The sequence below is a fragment of the Cheilinus undulatus genome, linkage group 24, assembly GCF_018320785.1.
Source record: "Cheilinus undulatus linkage group 24, ASM1832078v1, whole genome shotgun sequence".
NCBI lineage: Eukaryota > Metazoa > Chordata > Actinopteri > Labriformes > Labridae > Cheilinus > Cheilinus undulatus.
This window is the reverse complement of record NC_054888.1, coordinates 16,001,798-16,029,644: the sequence shown is the minus strand read 5'-3', so window position 1 is coordinate 16,029,644 and position 27,847 is coordinate 16,001,798. Positions and strand designations below refer to the sequence as shown.

General features: G+C 33.3%; 1 protein-coding gene and 1 long non-coding RNA gene across 14 annotated transcripts in view; one reads left to right on the top strand and one right to left on the bottom strand.

The window, feature by feature from the left end:
- The first annotated feature begins 355 nt into the window (after window positions 1-355).
- Window positions 356-27,739, top strand: LOC121506007. 2 transcript variants are annotated; one of them, XR_005991600.1, is made up of 3 exons: window positions 356-465; window positions 25,227-25,344; window positions 27,611-27,739. It is a non-coding gene; the product is annotated as an uncharacterized LOC121506007 (long non-coding RNA). The 2 variants fall into 2 exon arrangements; XR_005991599.1 differs by having other exon boundaries at window positions 356-470.
- The window catches only part of LOC121506005 (protein unc-80 homolog), a 68,364-nt gene continuing 65,764 nt past the window's right edge, over window positions 25,248-27,847 (bottom strand). For all 12 annotated transcript variants that reach the window (XM_041781472.1, XM_041781473.1, XM_041781475.1 and 9 more), the window contains 2 exons: window positions 27,633-27,847; window positions 25,248-25,736 (listed from right to left, as the gene is read on the bottom strand). In XM_041781472.1, coding sequence (XP_041637406.1) covers window positions 25,248-25,736; window positions 27,633-27,847 — 704 coding nt within the window. The remainder of the gene's footprint in view (window positions 25,737-27,632) is intronic.

The following is a 27,847-nucleotide window of genomic DNA, read 5'->3' as shown; positions in this document are numbered from 1 at the left end:
CATGTTTAAGAATTACTCTCTGTGGTCATGTTCAGTTTTCCCCCATGTTTGAGTTTCCCTCCTTGTGTTTGGTTCTTTGTATCCTCCTGTGTTTCCTTTGTTCAGCTTCTAGTGTTTAGTTTTGTCATTCAGTCCTCATGTGCTTCTTGTGAAATGTTCCATGTTTCCTGTTTTACTTTGTAGTTGCCTTCCCTTGTGTGTGATTTCAGTTTTGCTTCCTGCTTCAGTTTCCCTCCTTGTTGATTACCTTCACCAGTTTCACCTGTGTCTGATTGTCCACACCTGTCCTCCATTGTTAATCACTCCCTGTGTATATAAGCTCTGTGTCTCTCTGTGTCTCTCTGTGTCTGTGTCAGTTCATTTGATGTCTTCCTTATGCCTGTTACTCCATGTGCTTCTCCCCGTGATCTTTCCTTGTGCTTTTTTTTGGAATTTCTTTTTGGATTTTTGGACTTTGAGTTTTCAGTAAGGTTTGTTGTATGGCTTTTTCCCTCGTGATCCTCAGTTGCTATTTCCTGGACTTTAGTTTGTTTACTTAAATCCTTTTGTTTTATCTGCATTTGGGTCCTCCCTTTTGAGATTTTCCCTGCAAACCTGACAATTACAGTATGTCAAATTTTCAAAAACCTCATGTTATAGCATGTCATTGTAAAATTGGTCATGAAACACATCATATAATACGTTGTAAAAATTTGCAAAAAATCATCATGTTACAGCATGTCGTCGCAAAATTGGTCATGACCAACATCAAACTATAGTATTTCAAAATTTGCAAAAAGGTCATCGCAAAATTGGTCATGAATAACATGAAATTATACTTTGTCAAAATTTGCAAAAAACCATGTTATAGCAGGTCGTCGTAAAATTGGTCATGAAAAACATGTTATACTTTGTCAAAATTTGCAAAAACGTCATGTTATAGCCTGTTGTTGCAAAATTGGTCATGAAACACATCATATTAAACGTTGTCAAAATTTGCAAGAACCTCTTGTTATGACATGTTGTCAACCAAAATTGGTCATGAAAAACATCATATTATACGTCATCAAAATTTGCGAAAACGTCATGCTATAGCATGTCGTCAAAAAATTGGTCATGAAAACATATTATACTACATCAAAATGAGCAAAAAACGTCATGTTATAGCATGTCATCACTAAATTGGCTGTGAAAAACTTCATATTATACTACGTCAAAATGAGCAAGAAACGTCATGTTATAGCATGTCGTCACTAAATTTGTCACAAAAACATCATATTTTACCATGTCAAAATGAGCTAAAAATGTCATGTTATAGCATGTCGTCACTAAATTGGTCATGAAAAAAAATCATATTATACAATGTCAAAATGAGCAAAAAACATCATGCTATAGCATGTCGTCACTAAATTGGTCACGAAAAACATCATATTATACTATGTCAAAATCAGCAAAAAACGTCACGTTATACCATGTCGTCACTAAATTGGTCATGAAAAACATCATATTATACTACGTGAAAATGAGCAAAAAACGTCATGCTATAGCATGTCGTCACTAAATTGGCTGTGAAAAGCATCATATTATACTACGTCCAAATGAGCAAAAAACGTCATGTTAAAGCATGTCGTCACTAAATTGGTCATGAAAACATATTATACTACGTCAAAATGAGCAAAAAACGTCATGCTATAGCATGTCGTCACTAAATTGGTCATGAAAAACATCATATTATACTATGTCAAAAAGAGCAAAAAACATCATGTTATAGCATGTCGTCACTAAATTGGTCATGAAAAACATCATATTATACTATGTCAAAATGAGCAAAAAACGTCATGTTTTAGCATGTCGTCACTAAATTGGTTGTGAAAAACATCATAATATACTATCTCAAAATTGAGAGAAAAAACTTCATGCTATAGCATGTCCTCACTAAATTGGTCATGAAAAAAATCATATTATACTATGTCAAAATGAGCAAAAAACGTCATGCTATAGCATGTCGTCACTAAATTGGTCATGAAAACATCATATTATACTATGTCAAAATGAGCAAAAAACGTCATGCTATAGCATGTCGTCACTAAAGTGGTCATGAAAAACATCATATTATACTATGTCAAAATGAGCAAAAAACGTCATGCTATAGCATGTCGTCACTAAAGTGGTCATGAAAAACATCATATTATACTATGTCAAAATGAGCAAAAAACGTCATGTTATAGCATGTCGTCACTAAAGTGGTCATGAAAAACATCATATTATACTATGTCAGAATTAGGAAGAAACGTCCTGTTTTAGCATGTCGTCACTAAATTTGTCTTGAAAAACATCATATAATACTACGTCAAAATGAGCAAAAAACGTCATGTTATAGCATGTCGTCACTAAATTTGGTCATGAAAAACATCATGTTATACTACGTCAAAATGAGCAAAAAACGTCATGCTATAGCATGTCGTCACTAAATTGGCTGTGAAAAACATCATATTATACTATGTCAAAATGAGCAAGAAACGTCATGTTATAGCATGTCGTCACTAAATTGGTCATGAAAACATCATATTATACTACGTCAAAATGTGCAAAAGACGTCATGTTATAGCATGTCGTCACTAAATTCGTCATGAAAAACATCATATTACACTATGTCAAAATTAGGAAGAAACGTCCTGTTTTAGCATGTCGTCACTAAATTTGTCTTGAAAAACATCATATAATAATACTACGTCAAAATGAGCAAAAAACGTCATGCTATTGCATGTCCTCACTAAATTGGTCATGAAAAACATCATATTATACTATGTTAAAATGAACAAAAAATGTCATGCTATAGCATGTCGTCAATAAATTGGTCATGAAAAACATCATATTATACTACGTCAAAATGAGCAAAAAACGTCATGCTATAGCATGTCGTCACTAAATTGGTCATGACCAACATCAAACTATAGTATTTCAAAATTTGCAAAAAGGTCATGTTATAGCATGTCAAAATTGGTCATGAAAAACATCATATTATACTTTGTCAAAATTTGCAAAAAACCATGTTATAGCATGTCGTCACTAAATTGGTCATGAAAAACATCTTTATACTTTGTCAAAATTTGCAAAAACGTCATGTTATAGCCTGTTGTTGCAAAATTGGTCATGAAACACATCATATTATACGTTGTCAAAATTTGCAAAAACCTCATTGTTATAGCATGTTGTCAACCAAATTGGACATGAAAAACATCATATTATACTATCAAAATTTGCGAAAACGTCATGCTATAGCATGTCGTCAAAAAATTGGTCATGAAAACATATTATACTACATCAAAATGAGCAAAAAACATCATGTTATAGCATGTCGTCACTAAATTGGCTGTGAAAAACTTCATATTATACTACGTCAAAATGAGCAAGAAACGTCATGTTATAGCATGTCGTCACTAAATTTGTCACAAAAACATCATATTTTACTATGTCAAAATGAGCTAAAAATGTCATGTTATAGCATGTCGTCACTAAATTGGTCATGAAAAAAAATCATATTATACAATGTCAAAATGAGCAAAAAACATCATGCTATAGCATGTCGTCACTAAATTGGTCACGAAAAACATCATATTTTACTATGTCAAAATCAGCAAAAAACGTCATGTTATACCATGTCGTCACTAAATTGGTCATGAAAAACATCATATTATACTACGTCAAAATGAGCAAAAAACGTCATGCTATAGCATGTCGTCACTAAATTGGCTGTGAAAAGCATCATATTATACTACGTCCAAATGAGCAAAAAACATCATGTTAAAGCATGTCGTCACTAAATTGGTCATGAAAACATATTATACTACGTCAAAATGAGCAAAAAACGTCATGCTATAGCATGTCGTCACTAAATTGGTCATGAAAAACATCATATTATACTATGTCAAAAAGAGCAAAAAACGTCATGTTATAGCATGTCGTCACTAAATTGGTCATGAAAAACATCATATTATACTATGTCAAAATGAGCAAAAAACGTCATGTTTTAGCATGTCGTCACTAAATTGGTTGTGAAAAACATCATAATATACTATCTCAAAATTGAGAGAAAAAACTTCATGCTATAGCATGTCCTCACTAAATTGGTCATGAAAAAAATCATATTATACTATGTCAAAATGAGCAAAAAATGTCATGCTATAGCATGTCGTCACTAAATTGGCTGTGAAAAGCATCATATTATACTACGTCCAAATGAGCAAAAAACGTCCTGTTTTAGCATGTCGTCACTAAATTGGTCATGAAAACATATTATACTACGTCAAAATGAGCAAAAAACGTCATGCTATAGCATGTCGTCACTAAATTGGTCATGAAAACATCATATTATACTACGTCAAAATGTGCAAAAGACGTCATGTTATAGCATGTCGTCACTAAATTGGTCATGAAAACATCATATTATACTGTGTCAAAATGAGCAAAAAACGTCATGATATAGCATGTCGTCACTAAATTGGTCATGAAAAACATCATATTATACTATGTCAAAATGAGCAAAAAACATCGTGCTATAGCAAGTCATCACTCAATTGGTCATCAAAAAACATCATATTATACTATGTCAAAATGAGCAAGAAACGTCATGTTATAGCATGTCGTCACTAAATTGGTCATGAAAACATCATATTATACTACGTCAAAATGTGCAAAAGACGTCATGTTATAGCATGTCGTCACTAAATTGGTCATGAAAAACATCATATTATACTATGTCAGAATTAGGAAGAAACGTCCTGTTTTAGCATGTCGTCACTAAATTTGTCTTGAAAAACATCATATAATACTACGTCAAAATGAGCAAAAAACGTCATGTTATAGCATGTCGTCACTAAATTGGTCATGAAAAACATCATATTATACTATGTCAAAATGAGCAAAAAACGTCATGTTATAGCATGTCGTCACTAAATTGGTCATGAAAAACATCATATTATACTATGTCAAAATGAGCAAAAAACGTCATGTTATAGCATGTCGTCACTAAATTGGTCATGAAAACATCATATTATACTACGTCAAAATGTGCAAAAGACGTCATGTTATAGCATGTCGTCACTAAATTCGTCATGAAAAACATCATATTATACTATGTTAAAATGAGCAAAAAATGTCATGCTATAGCATGTCGTCAATAAATTGGTCATGAAAAACATCATATTATACTGTGTCAAAATGAGCAAAAAACGTCATGCTATAGCATGTCGTCACTAAATTGGCTGTGAAAAACATCATATTATACTACGTCAAAATGAGCAAAAAACGTCCTGTTTTAGCATGTCGTCACTAAATTGGTCATGAAAACATCATATTATCCTCCATCAAAATGAGCAAAAAACGTCATTGTTATAGCATGTCGTCACTAAATTGGTCATGAAAAACATCATATTATACTATGTTAAAATGAGCAAAAAATGTCATGCTATAGCATGTCGTCACTAAATTGGTCATGAAAAACATCATATTATACTATGTTAAAATGAGCAAAAAATGTCATGCTATAGCATGTCGTCAATAAATTGGTCATGAAAAACATCATATTATACTGTCACAAAATGACCAAAAAACGAAATGCTATAGCATGTCGTCACTAAATTGGCTGTGAAAAACATCATATTATACTACGTCAAAATGAGCAAAAAACGTCCTGTTTTAGCATGTCGTCACTAAATTGGTCATGAAAACATCATATTATACTACATCAAAATGAGCAAAAAACGTCATGTTATAGCATGTCATCACTAAATTGGCTGTGAAAAACTTCATATTATACTACGTCAAAATGAGCAAAAGACGTCATGTTATAGCATGTCGTCACTAAATTGGTCATGAAAACATCATATTATACTGTGTCAAAATGAGCAAAAAACGTCATGATATAACATGTCGTCACTAAATTGGTCATGAAAAACATCATATTATACTATGTCAAAATGAGCAAAAAACATCGTGCTATAGCATGTCATCACTCAATTGGTCATCAAAAAACATCATATTATACTATGTCAAAATGAGCAAGAAACATCATGTTATAGCATGTCGTCACTAAATTGGTCATGAAAACATCATATTATACTACGTCAAAATGTGCAAAAGACGTCATGTTATAGCATGTCGTCACTAAATTGGTCATGAAAAACATCATATTATACTATGTCAGAATTAGGAAGAAACGTCCTGTTTTAGCATGTCGTCACTAAATTTGTCTTGAAAAACATCATATAATACTACGTCAAAATGAGCAAAAAACGTCATGTTATAGCATGTCGTCACTAAATTGGTCATGAAAAACATCATGTTATACTACGTCAAAATGAGCAAAAAACGTCATGCTATAGCATGTCGTCACTAAATTGGCTGTGAAAAACATCATATTATACTATGTCAAAATGAGCAAGAAACGTCATGTTATAGCATGTCGTCACTAAATTGGTCATGAAAACATCATATTATACTACGTCAAAATGTGCAAAAGACGTCATGTTATAGCATGTCGTCACTAAATTCGTCATGAAAAACATCATATTACACTATGTCAAAATTAGGAAGAAACGTCCTGTTTTAGCATGTCGTCACTAAATTTGTCTTGAAAAACATCATATAATAATACTACGTCAAAATGAGCAAAAAACGTCATGCTATAGCATGTCCTCACTAAATTGGTCATGAAAAACATCATATTATACTATGTTAAAATGAGCAAAAAATGTCATGCTATAGCATGTCGTCAATAAATTGGTCATGAAAAACATCATATTATACTGTGTCAAAATGAGCAAAAAACGTCATGCTATAGCATGTGGTCACTAAATTGGCTGTGAAAAACATCATATTATACTACGTCAAAATGAGCAAAAAACGTCCTGTTTTAGCATGTCGTCACTAAATTGGTCATGAAAACATCATATTATACTACATCAAAATGAGCAAAAAACGTCCTGTTTTAGCATGTCGTCACTAAATTGGTCATGAAAACATCATATTATCCTCCATCAAAATGAGCAAAAAACGTCATTGTTATAGCATGTCGTCACTAAATTGGTCATGAAAAACATCATATTATACTATGTTAAAATGAGCAAAAAATGTCATGCTATAGCATGTCGTCACTAAATTGGTCATGAAAACATCATATTATACTATGTTAAAATGAGCAAAAAATGTCATGCTATAGCATGTCGTCAATAAATTGGTCATGAAAAACATCATATTATACTATGTTAAAATGAGCAAAAAATGTCATGCTATAGCATGTCGTCACTAAATTGGTCATGAAAAACATCATATTATACTATGTTAAAATGAGCAAAAAATGTCATGCTATAGCATGTCGTCAATAAATTGGTCATGAAAAACATCATATTATACTGTGTCAAAATGAGCAAAAAACGTCATGCTATAGCATGTCGTCACTAAATTGGCTGTGAAAAACATCATATTATACTACGTCAAAATGAGCAAAAAACGTCCTGTTTTAGCATGTCGTCACTAAATTGGTCATGAAAACATCATATTATACTACATCAAAATGAGCAAAAAACGTCATGTTATAGCATGTCATCACTAAATTGGCTGTGAAAAACTTCATATTATACTACGTCAAAATGAGCAAAAGACGTCATGTTATAGCATGTCGTCACTAAATTGGTCATGAAAACATCATATTATACTGTGTCAAAATGAGCAAAAAACGTCATGATATAACATGTCGTCACTAAATTGGTCATGAAAAACATCATATTATACTATGTCAAAAATTGCAAAAAACATCATGTTATAGCATGTCGTCACTAAATTGGTCATGAAAAACATCATATTATACTATGTCAAAATGAGCAAAAAACGTCATGTTATAGCATGTCGTCACTAAATTGGTCATGAAAAACATCATATTATACTATGTCAAAAATATTCAAAAAACGTCATGTTATAGCATGTCGTCACTAAATTGGTCATGAAAAACATCATATTATACTATGTCAAATATTGCCAGAAACGTCATGTTATAGCATGCCGTCACTAAATTGGTCATGAAAAACATCATATTATACTATGTCAAAATTAGCAAAAAACGTCATGTTATAGCATGTCGTCACTAAATTGGTCATGAAAAACATCATATTATACTATGTCAAAATGAGCAAAAAACGTCATGCTATAGCATGTCGTCACTAAATTGGCTGTGAAAAACATCATATTATACTATGTCAAAATGAGCAAGAAACGTCATGTTATAGCATGTCGTCACTAAATTGGTCATGAAAACATCATATTATACTACGTCAAAATGTGCAAAAGACGTCATGTTATAGCATGTCGTCACTAAATTCGTCATGAAAAACATCATATTACACTATGTCAAAATTAGGAAGAAACGTCCTGTTTTAGCATGTCGTCACTAAATTTGTCTTGAAAAACATCATATAATAATACTACGTCAAAATGAGCAAAAAACGTCATGCTATAGCATGTCCTCACTAAATTGGTCATGAAAAACATCATATTATACTATGTTAAAATGAGCAAAAAATGTCATGCTATAGCATGTCGTCAATAAATTGGTCATGAAAAACATCATATTATACTGTGTCAAAATGAGCAAAAAACGTCATGCTATAGCATGTGGTCACTAAATTGGCTGTGAAAAACATCATATTATACTACGTCAAAATGAGCAAAAAACGTCCTGTTTTAGCATGTCGTCACTAAATTGGTCATGACCAACATCAAACTATAGTATTTCAAAATTTGCAAAAAGGTCATCGCAAAATTGGTCATAAATAACATGAAATTATACTTTGTCAAAATTTGCAAAAAACCATGTTATAGCAGGTCGTCGTAAAATTGGTCATGAAAAACATGTTATACTTTGTCAAAATTTGCAAAAACGTCATGTTATAGCCTGTTGTTGCAAAATTGGTCATGAAACACATCATATTAGACGTTGTCAAAATTTGCAAGAACCTCTTGTTATGACATGTTGTCAACCAAAATTGGTCATGAAAAACATCAAGTTATACGTCATCAAAATTTGCGAAAACGTCATGCTATAGCATGTCGTCAAAAAATTGGTCATGAAAACATATTATACTACATCAAAATGAGCAAAAAACGTCATGTTATAGCATGTCGTCACTAAATTGGTCATGAAAACATCATATTATACTGTGTCAAAATGAGCAAAAAACGTCATGATATAACATGTCGTCACTAAATTGGTCATGAAAAACATCATATTATACTATGTCAAAATGAGCAAAAAACATCGTGCTATAGCATGTCATCACTCAATTGGTCATCAAAAAACATCATATTATACTATGTCAAAATGAGCAAGAAACGTCATGTTATAGCATGTCGTCACTAAATTGGTCATGAAAACATCATATTATACTGTGTCAAAATGAGCAAAAAACGTCATGATATAACATGTCGTCACTAAATTGGTCATGAAAAACATCATATTATACTATGTCAAAATGAGCAAAAAACATCGTGCTATAGCATGTCATCACTCAATTGGTCATCAAAAAACATCATATTATACTATGTCAAAATGAGCAAGAAACGTCATGTTATAGCATGTCGTCACTAAATTGGTCATGAAAAACATCATATTATACTACGTCAAAATGAGCAAAAAACGTCATGCTATAGCATGTCGTCACTAAATTGGCTGTGAAAAGCATCATATTATACTACGTCAAAATGAGCAAAAAACGTCATGTTATAGCATGTCGTCACTAAATTGGTCATGAAAAACATCATGTTATACTATGTCAAAATTAGGAAGAAACGTCCTGTTTTAGCATGTCATCACTAAATTTGTCTTGAAAAACATCATATAGAACTACGTCAAAATGAGCAAAAAACGTCATGCTATAGCATGTCCTCACTAAATTGGCTATGAAAAACATCATATTTTACCACGTCAAAATGAACAAGAAACGTCATGTTATAGCATGTCGTCACTAACTTGGTCACGGAAAACATATTATACTACGTCAAAATGAGCAAAAAACGTCATGCTATAGCATGTCGTCACTAAATTGGTCATGAAAACATCATATTATACTGTGTCAAAATGAGCAAAAAACGTCATGATATAACATGTCGTCACTAAATTGGTCATGAAAAACATCATATTATACTATGTCAAAATGAGCAAAAAACATCGTGCTATAGCATGTCAACACTCAATTGGTCATCAAAAAACATCATATTATACTATGTCAAAATGAGCAAGAAACGTCATGTTATAGCATGTCGTCACTAAATTGGTCATGAAAAACATCATATTATACTACGTCAAAATGAGCAAAAAACGTCATGCTATAGCATGTCGTCACTAAATTGGTCACGGAAAACATATTATACTACGTCAAAATGAGCAAAAAACGTCATGCTATAGCATGTCGTCACTAAATTGGTCACGAAAAACATCATATTATACTATGTCAAAATGAGCAACAAACGTCATGTTATAGCATGTCGTCACTTAATTGGTCACGAAAAACATCATATTTTACTATGTCAAAATGAGCAAAAAACGTCATGTTATAGCATGTCGTCACTAAATTGGTCACGGAAAACATATTATACTATGTCAAAATGGGCAGAAAACGTCATGCTATAGCATGTCGTCACTAAATTGGTCATGAAAAACATCAAGTTATACGTCATCAAAATTTGCGAAAACGTCATGCTATAGCATGTCGTCAAAAAATTGGTCATGAAAACATATTATACTACATCAAAATGAGCAAAAAACGTCATGTTATAGCATGTCCTTCACTAAATTGGCTGTGAAAAACTTCATATTATACTACGTCAAAATGAGCAAGAAACGTCATGTTATAGCATGTCGTCACTAAATTTGTCACAAAAACATCATATTTTACTATGTCAAAATGAGCTAAAAATGTCATGTTATAGCATGTCGTCACTAAATTGGTCATGAAAAAAAATCATATTATACAATGTCAAAATGAGCAAAAAACATCATGCTATAGCATGTCATCACTAAATTGGTCACGAAAAACATCATATTTTACTATGTCAAAATCAGCAAAAAACGTCATGTTATACCATGTCGTCACTAAATTGGTCATGAAAAACATCATATTATACTACGTCAAAATGAGCAAAAAACGTCATGCTATAGCATGTCGTCACTAAATTGGCTGTGAAAAGCATCATATTATACTACGTCAAAATGAGCAAAAAACGTCATGTTATAGCATGTCGTCACTAAATTGGTCATGAAAACATCATATTATACTGTGTCAAAATGAGCAAAAAACGTCATGATATAACATGTCGTCACTAAATTGGTCATGAAAAACATCATATTATACTATGTCAAAATGAGCAAAAAACATCGTGCTATAGCATGTCATCACTCAATTGGTCATCAAAAAACATCATATTATACTATGTCAAAATGAGCAAGAAACGTCATGTTATAGCATGTCGTCACTAAATTGGTCATGAAAACATCAAGTTATACGTCATCAAAATTTGCGAAAACGTCATGCTATAGCATGTCGTCAAAAAATTGGTCATGAAAACATATTATACTACATCAAAATGAGCAAAAAACGTCATGTTATAGCATGTCCTTCACTAAATTGGCTGTGAAAAACTTCATATTATACTACGTCAAAATGAGCAAGAAACGTCATGTTATAGCATGTCGTCACTAAATTTGTCACAAAAACATCATATTTTACTATGTCAAAATGAGCTAAAAATGTCATGTTATAGCATGTCGTCACTAAATTGGTCATGAAAAAAAATCATATTATACAATGTCAAAATGAGCAAAAAACATCATGCTATAGCATGTCATCACTAAATTGGTCACGAAAAACATCATATTTTACTATGTCAAAATCAGCAAAAAACGTCATGTTATACCATGTCGTCACTAAATTGGTCATGAAAAACATCATATTATACTACGTCAAAATGAGCAAAAAACGTCCTGTTTTAGCATGTCGTCACTAAATTTGTCTTGAAAAACATCATATAGAACTACGTCAAAATGAGCAAAAAACGTCATGCTATAGCATGTCCTCACTAAATTGGCTATGAAAAACAACATATTTTACCACGTCAAAATGAACAAGAAACGTCATGTTATAGCATGTCGTCACTAACTTGGTCACGGAAAACATATTATCCTACGTCAAAATGAGCAAAAAACGTCATGCTATAGCATGTCGTCACTAAATTGGCTGTGAAAAACATCATATTATACTACGTCAAAATGAGCAAGAAACGTCATGTTATAGCATGTCATCACTACATTGGTCATGAAAAACATCATATTATACTACGTCAAAATGAGCAAAAAACGTCATGTTATAGCATGTCGTCACTAAATTGGTCATGAAAAACATCATATTATAGTATGTCAAAATGAGCAACAAACGTCATGTTATAGCATGTCGTCACTTAATTGGTCACGAAAAACATCATATTTTACTGTGTCAAAATGAGCAAAAAACGTCATGTTATAACATGTCGTCACTAAATTGGTCACGGAAAACATATTATACTATGTCAAAATGGGCAAAAAACGTCATGCTATAGCATGTCGTCACTAAATTGGCTGTGAAAAACATCATATTATACTACGTCAAAATGAGCAAAAAACGTCATGCTATAGCATGTCGTCACTAAATTGGCTATGAAAAACATCATATTTTACCACGTCAAAATGAGCAAGAAACGTCATGTTATAGCATGTCATCACTAACTTGGTCACAGAAAAAATATTATACTACGTCAAAATGAGCAAAAAATGTCATGCTATAGCATGTCGTCACTAAATTGGTCACGAAAAACATGATATAATACTACGTCAAAATGAGCGAAAAACGTCATGCTTTAGCATGTCCTCACTAAATTGGTCATGAAAAACATCATATTATACTATGTCAAAATGAGCAAAAAATGTCATGCTATAGCATGTCGTCACTACATTGGTCATGAAAAACATCATATTATACTATGTCAATATGAGCAAAAAACGTCATGTTATAGCATGTCGTCACTAAATTGGTCATGAAAAACATCATATTATACTATGTCAAAATTAGGAAGAAACGTCCTGTTATAGCATGTCATCACTAAATTTGTCTTGAAAAACATCATATTATACTGTTACAAATTGCAAAAAACATCATGTTATAGTATGTCGTCACTACATTGCTCATGAAAAACATCATATTATACGATGTCACAAATTGCAAAAAGCGTCATGTTATGGCATGCCGTCACTAAATTGCTCGTGAAAAACATGATATTATACTATGTCAAAAATATTCAAAAAACGTCATGTTATAGCATGTCGTCACTAAATTGGTCATGAAAAACATCATATTATACTATGTCAAAAATTGCAAAAAACGTCATGTTATAGCATGTCGTCACTAAATTGGTCATGAAAAACATCATATTATACTATGTCAAAATGAGCAAAAAACGTCATGTTATAGCATGTCGTCACTAAATTGGTCATGAAAAACATCATATTATACTATGTCAAAATGAGCAAAAAACGTCATGTTATAGCATGTCGTCACTAAATTGGTCATGAAAAACATCATATTATACTATGTCAAAATTAGCAAAAAACGTCATGTTATAGCATGTCGTCACTAAATTGGTCATGAAAAACATCATATTATACTATGTCAAAATTAGCAAAAAACGTCATGCTATAGCATGTCGTCACTAAATTGGTCATGAAAAACATCATATTATACTATGTCAAAATTAGCAAAAAACGTCATGTTATAGCATGTCGTCACTAAATTGGTCATGAAAAACATCATATTATACTATGTCAAAATGAGCAAAAAACGTCATGTTATACCGTGTCATCACTAGAGTGGTCAAGAAAAACATCATATTATACTATGTCAAAATGAGCAAAAAACGTCATTAAATTGGTCATGAAAAACATCATATTATACTATGTCAAAATGAGCAAAAAACGTCATGTTATAGCATGTCGTCACTACATTGGTCATGAAAAACATCATACTATACTATGTTAAAATGAGCAAAAAACGTCACGTTGTAGCATGTCGTCACTAAATTGGTCATGAAATCATCATATTATCCTACATCAACATGAGCAACAAACATCATGTTATAGCATGTCGTCACTAAATTGGTGATGAAAACATCATATTATACTATGTCAAATTGAGCAAAAAACGTCATGTTATAGCATGTCGTCACTAAATTGGTCATGAAAAACATCATATTATACTATGTCAAAATGAGCAAAAAACGTCATGTTATAGCATGTCGTCACTAAATTGGTCATGAAAAACATCATATTATACTATGTCAAAATTAGCAAAAAACGTCATGTTATAGCATGTCGTCACTAAATTGGTCATGAAAAACATCATATTATACTATGTCAAAAATTGCATAAAATGTCATGTTATAGCATGTCGTCACTAAATTGGTCACAGAAAAAATATTATACTACGTCAAAATGAGCAAAAAACGTCATGCTATAGCATGTCGTCACTAACTTGGTCACGAAAAGCATCATATTTTACTATGTCAAAATGAGCAACAAACGTCATGCTATAGCATGTCATCATTACATTGGCTGTGAAAAACATCATATTATACTACGTCAAAATGAGCAAGAAATGTCATATTAGAGCATGTCGTCACTAAATTGGTCATGAAAACATCATATTATACTACATCAAAATGAGCAAAAAACATCATGTTGTAGCATGTCGTCACTAAATTGGTCACGGAAAACATATAATAATACGTCAAAATGAGCAAAAAACGTCATGCTATAGCATGTTGTCACTAAATTGGTCACGGAAAACATCATATTACACTATGTCAAAATGAGCAAAAAACGTCATGCTATAGCATGTCGTCACTAAATTGGCTGTGAAAAACATATACTACGTCAAAATGAGCAAGAAACATCATGTTATAGCATGTCGTCACTAAATTGGTCATGAAAACATCATATTATACTACATCAAAATGAGCAAAAAAACGTCATGTTAAAGCATGTCCTCAATAAATTGGTCATGAAAAAACATCATATTATACTATGTCAAAATGAGCAAAAAACGTCATGTTATAGCATGTCGTCACTAAATTGGCTGTGAAAAACATATTATACTACCTCAAAATGAGCAAGAAACGTCATGTTATAGCATGTTGTCACTAAATTGGTCATGAAAACATATTATACTACATGAAAATGAGCAAAAAACGTCATGTTATAAGCATGTTGTCACTAAATTGGTCACGAAAAACATCATGTTTTACTATGTCAAAATGAGCTACAAACGTCATGCTATAGCATGTCGTCACTAAATTTGTCATGAAAAACATCATATTATACTATGTCAAAATGAGCAAAAAACGTCATGCTATAGCATGTCGTCACTAAATTGGCTGTTGAAAACATCATATTATACTACGTCAAAATGAGCAAAAAACGTCATGTTACAGCATGTCGTCACTAAATTGGTCACGAAAAACATCATATAATACTATGTCAAAATGAGCAACAAACGTCATGTTATAGCATGTCGTCACTAAATTGGTCACGAAAAACATCATATTATACTATGTCAAAATAAACAAAAAAACGTCATGTTATAGCATGTCGTCACTAAATTGGTCATGAAAAACATCATATTATACTGTGTCAAAATGAGCAGAAAACGTCATGTTATAGCATGTCGTCACTAAATTGGCTACGAAAAACATCATAATTTACCACGTCAAAATGAGCAAGAAATGTCATGTTATAGCATGTCATCACTAACTTGGTCACAGAAAAAATATTATACTACGTCAAAATGAGCAAAAAACGTCATGCTATAGCATGTTGTCACTAAATTGGTCACGAAAAACATCATATTATACTATATCAAAATGAGCAACAAACGTCATGCTATAGCATGTCGTCACTAAATTGGCTGTGAAAAACATCGTATTATACTATGTCAAAATGAGCAAAAGACGTCATGTTATAGCACGTCGTCACTAAATTGGTCATGAAAACATCATATTATACTATGTCATAATTAGGAAAAAACGTCCTGTTGTAGCATGTCGTCACTAAATTGGTCACGAAAAACATCATATTATACTATGTCAAATTGAGCAAAAAAACGTCATGTTATAGCATGTCGTCACTAAATTGGTCATGAAAACATCATATTATACTACGTGAAAATGAGCAAGAAATGTCTTGTTATAGCATGTCGTCACTTAATTGGTCACAAAAAACATCATATTATACTATGTCAAAATGAGCAACAAACGTCATGTTATAGCATGTCGTCATTAAATTGGTCATGAAGACATCATATTATACTACATCAAAATGAGCAAAAAACGTCATGTTATAGCATGTCGTCACTAAATTGGTCATGAAAAACATCATATTATACTATGTCAAAATGAGCAAAAAACGTCATGCTATAGCATGTCGTCACTAAATTGGTCATGAAAAACATCATATTATACTATGTCAAAATGAGCAACAAACATGCTATAGCATTACGTCACTAAATTGGTCACGAAAAACATCATATTATACTATGTCAAAATTAGCAAAAAACGTCATGCTATAGCATGTCGTCACTAAATTGGTCATGAAAAACATCATATTATACTATGTCAAAAATATTCAAAAAACGTCATGTTATAGCATGTCGTCACTAAATTGGTCATGAAAAACATCATATTATACTGTGTCAAAATGAGCAAAAAACGTCATGCTATAGCATGTCCTCACTAAATTGGCTATGAAAAACATCATATTTTACCACGTCAAAATGAACAAGAAACGTCATGTTATAGCATGTCCTCACTAAATTGGCTATGAAAAACATCATATTTTACCACGTCAAAATGAGCAAAAAACGTCATGCTATAGCATGTCGTCACTAAATTGGTCATGAAAAACATCATATTATACTATGTCAAAATGAGCAAAAAATGTCATGTTATAGCATGTCGTCACTAAATTGGTCATGAAAAACATCATATTATACTATGTCAAAATGAGCAAAAAACGTCATGTTATAGCATGTCGTCACTAAATTGGTCATGAAAAACATCATATTATACTATGTCAAAATAAGCAAAAAACGTCATGCTATAGCATGTCGTCACTAAATTGGCTGTGAAAAACATCATATTATACTATGTCAAAATGAGCAAAAAACGTCATGTTATATCATGTCGTCACTAAATTGGTCACGGTAAACATATTATAATACGTCAAAATGAGCAAAAAACGTCATGCTATAGCATGTTGTCACTAAATTGGTCACAAAAAACATCATATTATACTATGTCAAAATGAGCAACAAACGTCATGTTATAGCATGTCGTCACTAAATTGGTCATGAAAACATCATATTATACTATGTCAAAATTAGGAATAAACGTCCTGTTGTAACATGTCGTCACTAAATTTGTCTTGAAAAAAATCATATAATACTATGTCAAAATGAGCAAAAGACGTCATGCTATAGCATGTCCTCACTACATTGGTCATGAAAAACATCATATTATACTATGTCAAAATGAGCAAAAAATGTCATGCTATAGCATGTCGTCACTAAATTGGTCATGAAAAACATCATATTATACTATGTCAAAATGAGCAAGAAACGTCATGCTATAGCATGTCGTCACTAAATTGGCTGTGAAAAACATCATATTATACTATGTTAAAATGAGCAACAAACGTCATGTTGTAGCATGTCGTCACTAAATTGGTCACGAAAAACATCATATTACACTACGTCAAAATGAGCAAAAAACGTCATGCTATAGCATGTCCTGCCTAAATTCGTCATGAAAAACATCATGTTATACTATGTTAAAATGAGCAAAAAATGTCATGCTATAGCATGTCATCACTTAATTGGTCATCAAAAAACATCATATTATACTATGTCAAAATGAGCAAAAACCGTCATAGCATCTCGTCACTAAATTGGTCACGAAAACATCATGTTATACAACATCAAAATGAGCAAAAAACGTCATGCTATAGGATGTCGTCACTAAATTGGTCACAAAAAACATCATATTATACTATGTCAAAATGAGCAAAAAACGTCATGTTAAAGCATGTCGTCACTAAATTGGTCATGAAAAACATCATATTATACTATGTCAAAATGAGCAAAAAACGTCATGCTATAGCATGTCGTCACTAAATTGGTCATGAAAAACATCATATTATACTATGTCAAAATTAGCAAAAAACGTCATGTTATATCTTTGATCACAAAATTGCTCATGTAAAACATATTATACTATGTCAAAAAAACAAAAAAAAAACGTCATGTTATAGCATGTCGTCACAAAATTGGTCATGAAAAACATCATATTATACTACATCAAAATGAGCAAGAAACATCATGCTATAGCATGTCGTCACTAAATTGGCTGTGAAAAACCTCATATTATACTACGTCAAAATGAGCAAACGACGTCATGTTATAGCATGTCGTCACTAAATTGGTCACGAAAAACATCATATTTTACTGTGTCAAAATGAGCAACAAATGTCATGTTATAGTATGTCGTCACTAAATTGGTCACGGAAATCATATTATACTACGTCAAAATGAGCAAAAGGCGTCATGCTACAGCATGTGGTCACTAAATTGGTCATCGAAAAACATCATATTATACTATGTCAAAATGAGCAAAAAACGTCATGCTATAGCATGTCGTTTCTAAATTGGCTGTGAATACCATCATATTATACTATGTCAACATCAGCAGAAAACGACCTGTTTTAGCATGTCGTCACTAAAGTGGTCATGAAAACATCATATTATACTATGTCAAAATTAGCAAAAAACGTCATGTTATAGCATGTTGTCACTAAATTGGTCATGAAAACATCATATTATACTATGTCAAAATGAGCAAAAAACATCATGCTATAGCATGTCGTCACTAAATTGGTCATCAAAAAACATCATATTATACTATGTCAATATGAGCAAAAAACGTCATGCTATAGCATGTCGTCACTAAATTGGTCACAAAAACATCATATTATACTATGTCAAAATGAGCAACAAACGTCATGTTATAGCATGTCGTCATTAAATTGGTCACGAAAAACATCATATACTATGTCAAAATGAGCAATAAATGTCATGCTATAGCATGTCGTCACTTAATTGGTTATCAAAAAACATAATATTATACTATGTCAAAATGAGCGAAAAACGTCGTGTTGTAGCATGTTGTCACTAAATTGGTCACGGAAAACATTTTATATTATGTCAAAATGAGCAAAAAACGTCATGTTATAGCATGTCCTCACTATGTCAAAATTAGGAATAAACGTCCTGTTGTAACATGTCGTTACTAAATTGGTCATGAAAAAACATCATATTATACTATGTCAAAATGAGCAAAAAAACGTCATGTTCTAACATGTCGTCACTAAATTTGTCATGAAAAACATCATATTATACTGTGTCAAAATGAGCAAAAAACGTCATGCTATAGCATGTCGTCACTAAATTGGCTATGAAAAACATCATATTTTATCACGTCAAAATGAGCAAGAAACGTCATGTTATAGCATGTCATCACTAACTTGGTCACAGAAAAAATATTATCCTACATCAAAATGAGCAAAAAATGTCATGCTATAGCATGTCGTCACTAAATTGGCTGTGAAAAACATCATATTATACTACATCAAAATGAGCAACAAACGTCATGCTATAGCATGTCGTCATTACATTGGTTGTGAAAACATCATATACTTCATCAAAATTAGGAAAAAATGTCATGTTATATCATGTCGTCACTAAATTGGTCACGGAAAACATATTATAATACGTCAAAATGAGCAAAAAACGTCATGCTATAGCATGTTGTCACTAAATTGGTCACGGAAAACATCATATTATACTAAGTCAAAATGAGCAACAAACGTCATGTTATAGTATGTCGTCACTAAATTGGTCACGAAAAACATCATATTATACTATGTCAAAATGAGCAAAAAAACGTCATGTTATAACATCTCGTCACTAAATTGGCCATGAAAAACATCATATTATACTGTGTCAACATGAGCAAAAAACGTCATGCTATAGCATGTCGTCACTAAATTGGCTATGAAAAACATCATATTATACTACGTCAAAATGAGCAAGAAATGTCATGTTATAGCATGTCATCACTAACTTGGTCACAGAAAAAATATTATCCTACGTCAAAATGAGCAAAAAATGTCATGCTATAGCATGTCGTCACTAAATTGGCTGTGAAAAACATCATATTATACTACGTCAAAATGAGCAAGAAACGTCATGTTATAGCATGTCGTCACTAAATTGGTCATGAAAACATCATATTATACCACGTCAAAATGAGCAAAAAACGTCATGCTATAGCATGTCGTCACTAAATTGGCTGTGAAAAACATCATATTATACTATGTCAAAATGAGCAAAAAACGTCATGCTATAGCATGTCCTCACTAAATTCGTCATGAAAAATATCATGTTATACTATGTTAAAATGAGCAAAAAATGTCATGCTATAACATGTCATCACTTAATTGGTCATCAAAAAACATCATATTATACTACATCAAAATGAGCAAAAACCGTCATAGCATCTCATCACTAAATTGGTCATGAAAAACATCATATTATACTATGTCAAAATGAGCAAAAAACGTCATACTATAGCATGTCGTCACTAAATTGGCTGTGAAAAACATCATATTATACTACGTCAAAATGAGCAACAAACGTCATGTTATAGCATGTCGTCACTAAATTGGTCACGAAAAACATCATATTATACTATGTCAAAATGAGCAAAAAACGTCATGCTATAGCATGTCCTCACTAAATTCGTCATGAAAAATATCATGTTATACTATGTTAAAATGAGCAAAAAATGTCATGCTATAACATGTCATCACTTAATTGGTCATCAAAAAACATCATATTATACTACATCAAAATGAGCAAAAACCGTCATAGCATCTCATCACTAAATTGGTCATGAAAAACATCATATTATACTGTGTCAAAATGAGCAAAAAACGTCATACTATAGCATGTCGTCACTAAATTGGCTGTGAAAAACATCATATTATACTACGTCAAAATGAGCAACAAACGTCATGTTATAGCATGTCGTCACTAAATTGGTCATGAAAACATCATATTATCCTACGTCAAAATGAGCAAAAAACGTCATGTTATAGCATGTCTTCACTAAATTGGTCATGAAAACATCATATTATACTACATCAAAATGAGTAAAAAACGTCATGTTATAGCATGTCGTCACTAAATTGGTCACGAAAAACATCATATTTTACTATGTCAAAATGAGCAACAAATGTCATGTTATAGTATGTCGTCACTAAATTGGTCACGGAAATCATATTATACTACGTCAAAATGAGCAAAAAGCGTCATGCTACAGCATGTGGTCACTAAATTGGTCATCGAAAAACAGTTTCTAAATTGGCTGTGAATACCATCATATTATACTATGTCAACATCAGCAGAAAACGACCTGTTTTAGCATGTCGTCACTAAAGTGGTCATGAAAACATCATATTATACTATGTCAAAATGAGCAAAAAACATCATGCTATAGCATGTCGTCACTAAATTGGTCATCAAAAAACATCATATTATACTATGTCAATATGAGCAAAAAACGTCATGCTATAGCATGTCGTCACTAAATTGGTCACAAAAAACATCATATTATACTATGTCAAAATGAGCAACAAACGTCATGTTATAGCATGTCGTCATTAAATTGGTCACGAAAAACATCATATACTATGTCAAAATGAGCAATAAACGTCATGCTATAGCATGTCGTCACTTAATTGGTTATCAAAAAACATAATATTATACTATGTCAAAATGAGCGAAAAACGTCGTGTTGTAGCATGTCGTCACTAAATTGGTCACGGAAAACATTTTATATTACGTCAAAATGAGCAAAAAACGTCATGTTATAGCATGTCGTCATTAAATTGGTCACGAAAAACATCATATACTATGTCAAAATGAGCAATAAACGTCATGCTATAGCATGTCGTCACTTAATTGGTTATCAAAAAACATAATATTATACTATGTCAAAATCAGGAATAAACGTCCTGTTGTAACATGTCGTTGCAAAATTGGTCATGAAAAAACATCATAATATTTTTTCAAAATTTGCAAAAAACGTCATGTTATAGCATGTCATCACAAATTTGGTCAAGAAAAAACATCATATAATATTTTTTCAAAATTTGCAAAAAACGTCATGTTATAGCATGTCATTGCAAAATTGGTCATGAAAAATCATCATATAATATTTTTTCAAAATTTGCAAAAAACGTCATGTTATAGCATGTCGTCACAAATTTGGCCATGAAACACATCATGTTTTACTATGTCAAAATTTGCAAAAACATGATATTATAGGATGTCCCAAAATTTGTCATGAAACACATGTTATACTATGTCAAAGTTTGCAAGAACATCATGTTATTGTATGTTGTCGCAAAATTGGTCATGAAAAACATCGTGGTATACTACTTCAACAATTGCAAAAAACATCATGTTATAGCATGTCGTTGCAAAATTGGTTGTGAAATACATCATATTATACTTTGTCAAAATATGCCATAAATGTCACAGAATTGGTCATGAAAAAAAACATCATCTTAATGTATGTGAAAACTTCCACAAAACGTCATTGCAAATCGGTCACGAAAAACACATTCTTAATCTATATCAAAATTTACACAAAACATCATGTTTTAGCATGTCATTGCAAAATTGCTCCTGAAAATTATCATATTATAGTATGTCAAATTTGCAAAAATGTGAAGTTATAGCATGTTGTTGCATAATTGGTCATTTAACACATCTTGCTATACTTTTGTCAAAATTTGCAAAAACGTCATGTTTTAGCACATCATCGCAAATTTGGTCATGAAAAACATCATGTTATACAATGTCAAAATTTGCAAAAATGTCATGTCATCGCAAATTTGTTAATGCATCAAATCATACTTTTGTTAAAATTTGCAGAAACATCATGTCGTTGCAAAAATTGGTCATGAGAAACATCATTTTATACTGTCAACATTTGCAAGACACATGATGTTATAGCTCTTTAATGCAAAAGTGATCATGAAAAACAACATACAATACCATGTCAAATTTTAAAACACATCAAGTTTTTGCATTTTGTTGCAAAATTGGTCATAAAAACAACATATACCATGTAAAATTTGTGCAAAACTTGATGTTATAGTATGTCGTCGCAGCATTGGTCATGAAAAACATCACATTATACTATGTCAACATTTGCAAAAAACGTCATGTTATAGTATGGCATTGCAAAACTGGTCATGAAAAACATTTCATGCTATGGAAAATTTTGCATTTTTTTTGCATTTTTTTAGTTAACTTAAGTATTATTAAGTGTTCTATAGGATTCTCAAGTTCTTCCAAGTATTTTTCATTTCTTAAAATGTGTTTATTCAGTCCTTTTTCATGGTTACACATGCACAAAAAGGCAACAAACTTTGTAAACAATATCCATTTATTTCTTTAGATATTCCAGAAATATTCTGATATAGTGTAGCATGATTCTTATATGCACAGAAGACATAATTTGACACAAGACATTAAAGGGAACTCAGATTAAACAGTTGAATGGCCCCATGACTAAAAACATCTTTTAGACTTATTATGACATTTAAATATAGTGTGTTCAATTCAAGGAACACATAACGCTCTGTTCCCACTGCTTCAGGAAGTGATCTCTACGCATCCAAACAAACACAATATTCTCTAAATACTCCAATAAAAAAGGCTAAAACAGCACTGACATGAAGCAGAATCACTCACAGTGCATTGGTGTAGATTATGGCACATAAATTCATATCACTTTTCCTGTTGGTTAACAGTAAAATAAGCATTTTATACATAGAACATGTGTCCAAAAATAAATAAATACTTTATATGACAGGTGGAAACTTACCAATATGATCCCTTTCAAAGTGGATGTCATGGAGGTATGAGGTTTAACTCATAAATATGAAATTTTTATATACAGACATGTTGATATCGACAGACGTGTTATTTCTCTGTTAAGGCATGAAATGAGCAACGAGGTAACGGCTATCTACTGCATCGCTTCATCACAGTTAAGATAAAAAGAGGAGTCCGTGAGCGTCACAGAAAACAGCACGGTGTCTTCGTGTAAATGTTCAGTAATATTTTTGCAGAAGAACACAAAGTAAAGATACAGTCTTTGGTCACTAACTAAATACTCTGCAGAGACACGGAGCAGGACTGTTAAGTTTGATAAAGAATTTACACTGGTTAACTTAATAGGATGAGACAAATTTCAACAGTTTCATGACAGTTTCAATCTGTTTGGATTCACCTGCTCGTAAATTAGTTTTATAAGTTACATTTCTTCTTAAATCAGTTTCTTTCACTCACATTTGATACAGAAAAACTCACTATAATCATCAATATAAAATCTTTAATTTCACATAAAGATTTAATGTACATATACTTTATTTTTTACTTATATTATCTGCTTCATTTTACCTTTAAGTGTGGCTCTCATTTTTAATTTGATGAATAAATCTGTATAGATGGTAACTCTGTTTAAATTGTAGTGTATTTAGCAGCATTATTAAGACTTTTTAAAAAATAAATCTCTGGTGTCAGCTCACAAATCCAGCACTTTTCTATGACATAAGGTAGACACTCCTGAAATTTACATTCAACCCTTGGGATATGTTAATACAGACTGCTTTTATGAAGCTGATTTTTAACATGTAAAAGATAGACTTACTGACACAATAAGGAGGAGAATAATTGAACATTTAAATTGTGTCAAAACCAGACAACAACACAGAGAAGCAGCAGGTTACTATGAGGGGGAAACAGAGGCAAAAAAAGGTAAATCACTTGGTTTCAGACAAGTTTAAAGTGGAATTACCACAATTCTTCTGCCTGTACATTCCCTTTATTTCACACTTTAGATTGTCAGTCGATGAGATCTGAACATGTTTGCTCTTTAATATTTAGACACCTGTGCGACTCAGCCTCCCTGTTTCCTTTAACTTGCAGGATTTTTTAACATGTTTGGTGTCAGACGTGGGATTCATCAAGGTCCAAGTCGACAGGCGACAGAGGGAGTGGGGACCTGCGCGGTGACCGTCGAGGTGAAGGAGGGGACAGCAGTGGGGTAAGGAGGGGGTTCTCGGTGCCTTCGTCGTCGCTGAGCTGCAGTAGGGTGTCGCTGTGAGGCAGCAGGGCCGTGGTGTCCTCGTCTCCGGGGCTTTCTCTGATCCTGGATGGCCCCGGCGGTGGAGGAGGCAGCACGGGAGCAGGGGGAAGGGGAGGTGGAGGGGGAGGGCCGGGGGCGGGCGCAGTGCCAAGCACGGGGAGCGGAGGAGGGAGGGGGGAGGAGGTGCGGGACAAGGGGAGAGGGGAGCAGGTTCGAGAGAGGGGGAGAGGGGAGCAGGTTCTGGATGGGGGAGTCGGGGTGGAAGGGCGGGAGATGGAGGGGGGAGGAGAGAGGCTGCTGCGGAGACCCCACTGCTCCCTCTTCTCCTTACTGCTGATGGCCGGAGGAACCTGGAGAGGAGACATTGTCAAAGCCTGTAAACTCAGATTTACTTTAAAGGATCAATTCACTTTAAAAATGAAAGCAAAATGTAAAAGTATCCTGAAAAGCTAAGTGGGTTACAACACTGACTTTTGTGCAGGAGGCCAGAGGTTCAAGTCCAAGTCAGGGCAGTAGAGTAGAAGTTTAATTTCATGTGTTATTCCCCAGGCATGTTTTCGGCCGCTTTGCCCCAGATGAACACTACAAGGAGCTTGTTGGATAGCTCTGTGGATTACATCACTGACTTGAGCTAAGTAGAGTGGGGGTTCAAATCCCAGTGAGGTCAGCATAGACTTAATATGATATTTTAGTCCCCATGTTTTCATCCTCTTTACCCCACCCAAAGACTTGACACAAGAAACCTGGATAGTGCAGTGGGTTACAACACTGACTTTGGTGGAGCAGGCTGGGGGTTCAAATCCCAGTGAGGTCATTTACCCCGCAGGTAAATGTCCAGGCACTTTACTGGCTTAGGTATAAAGATGCCAGGATGCTAGGTCAATATGGGGCTGAGTTCATCATCAACCCCCTGCGTAGAGTTTAGTACGACAGTTGACCTGACAGAGATGATCATGTCCTCCTGGACATCCTACCTTGAGCAAGGCTGAAATGTACATGTCAGTGGGTTGCAACTCTGACATTGGTGCAGAAGTGTATAAATTGGACTTTATCTGTCTGCATCCGTTCTTTCAGTCCAGCCTTTTCCAGCCATCAGTACAATTCAGCCTTGGTCAAGGTAGGATGTCCAGGAGGACATGATCATCTCTCTGAGGTCAACTGTCATCTTGTCCTTGTCTTGTCATCTTGTCCTACTAAACTCAATGAGTGGGGTTGATGAAGTCTACATTGACCTGGCAACCTGGTTTGCCCTTGCCGTAGCATCTTTGTACCTAAGCTAGTAAAGTACCTGGGTGTTCACCTATGCTGACCTCACCGGGATTCGAACTCCCAGCCAGCCAGCCAGCCAGCCATGTTTCTTGTTATCTTTGCCTGGAGCAAAGAGGACTAAAACATGCCTGGGGACAAAAATATCATATAATAATATGTCAAAATTTGCCCCACCATGCCATAGCAGCCTGGTTTTTCACCTATGCTGCCCTGATGTGGATTTGAACCTTCAGCTCCCTGCACCCAAATCAGTGTTGTAACCTAATGCGCTACCCAGGATACTTCTGTTTAAACTTTGCCTGGGGAAAAGAGGACTAACACATTTCAAAATATGCCCCAAAAAAAAAAGGCATCTCGAAATGGGTCATGAAAACATATTATTCCATGTCAAAATTTGCATAAAACGTCATGTTGTTGCAAAATTGGTTATCAAAAAAATCATACTTTGTCAAAATTTTAAAAAACCCTGTCATGTTATAAGGTGCCATCGCAAAATTGGTCAACAAAAACAATGTTATAGCATATGAAAATGCGCCAAAAACATCATGTTATAGCATGTCGTTACAAAGTTGGTCATGAAAAACATCATATTATGTCTAAGGTAGCTAGAATTTAATTTAACAGTTGTTTTCCATCATTTCAAGATGATTTAAATGGCGAAATGGAGATATATTATATGCTTAGTTAGAAGACACAAGCATGTTATGTTTTATCAAAGACATGATTTTTTTTGTAATCTCCGGCAATGGCACAACATTCCCCACAATCCTCATTACATTTCATTATCAGAAGTGTTAAAAGCTGCCAAATGATTTGCTGTTGGTTCTTATGAAACTGAACTTTGTGTTTGTCCTGTAGTTGCTTCCAGCACTTTCTTATGTACTCACATGGTCTGATATTGTATTTACCAATAGAATTCATTTTTAAGTTAGACTACTTTCATTTCAACCTTCAGGTCCATCAGTCCCCCTCCCTACCTGTGTGTTAGCGGGGCTGTGCAGGTCTGCAGTGACAGTGGCGGATGGAGCTGAGGGCACTTCCAGCGTTGGGGACTTTGAAAGAGCAGGACTGGCCTTCCTGCCCTCACCTGGAGGCTCCACTGTGCTGGGGGTTGGGGGCTTACTGACCCCGGCTGACGGCTGCGGGCTCTGATTCTCTGTAAACGTCACTGACCTTTTCTGGTCTCCATGCG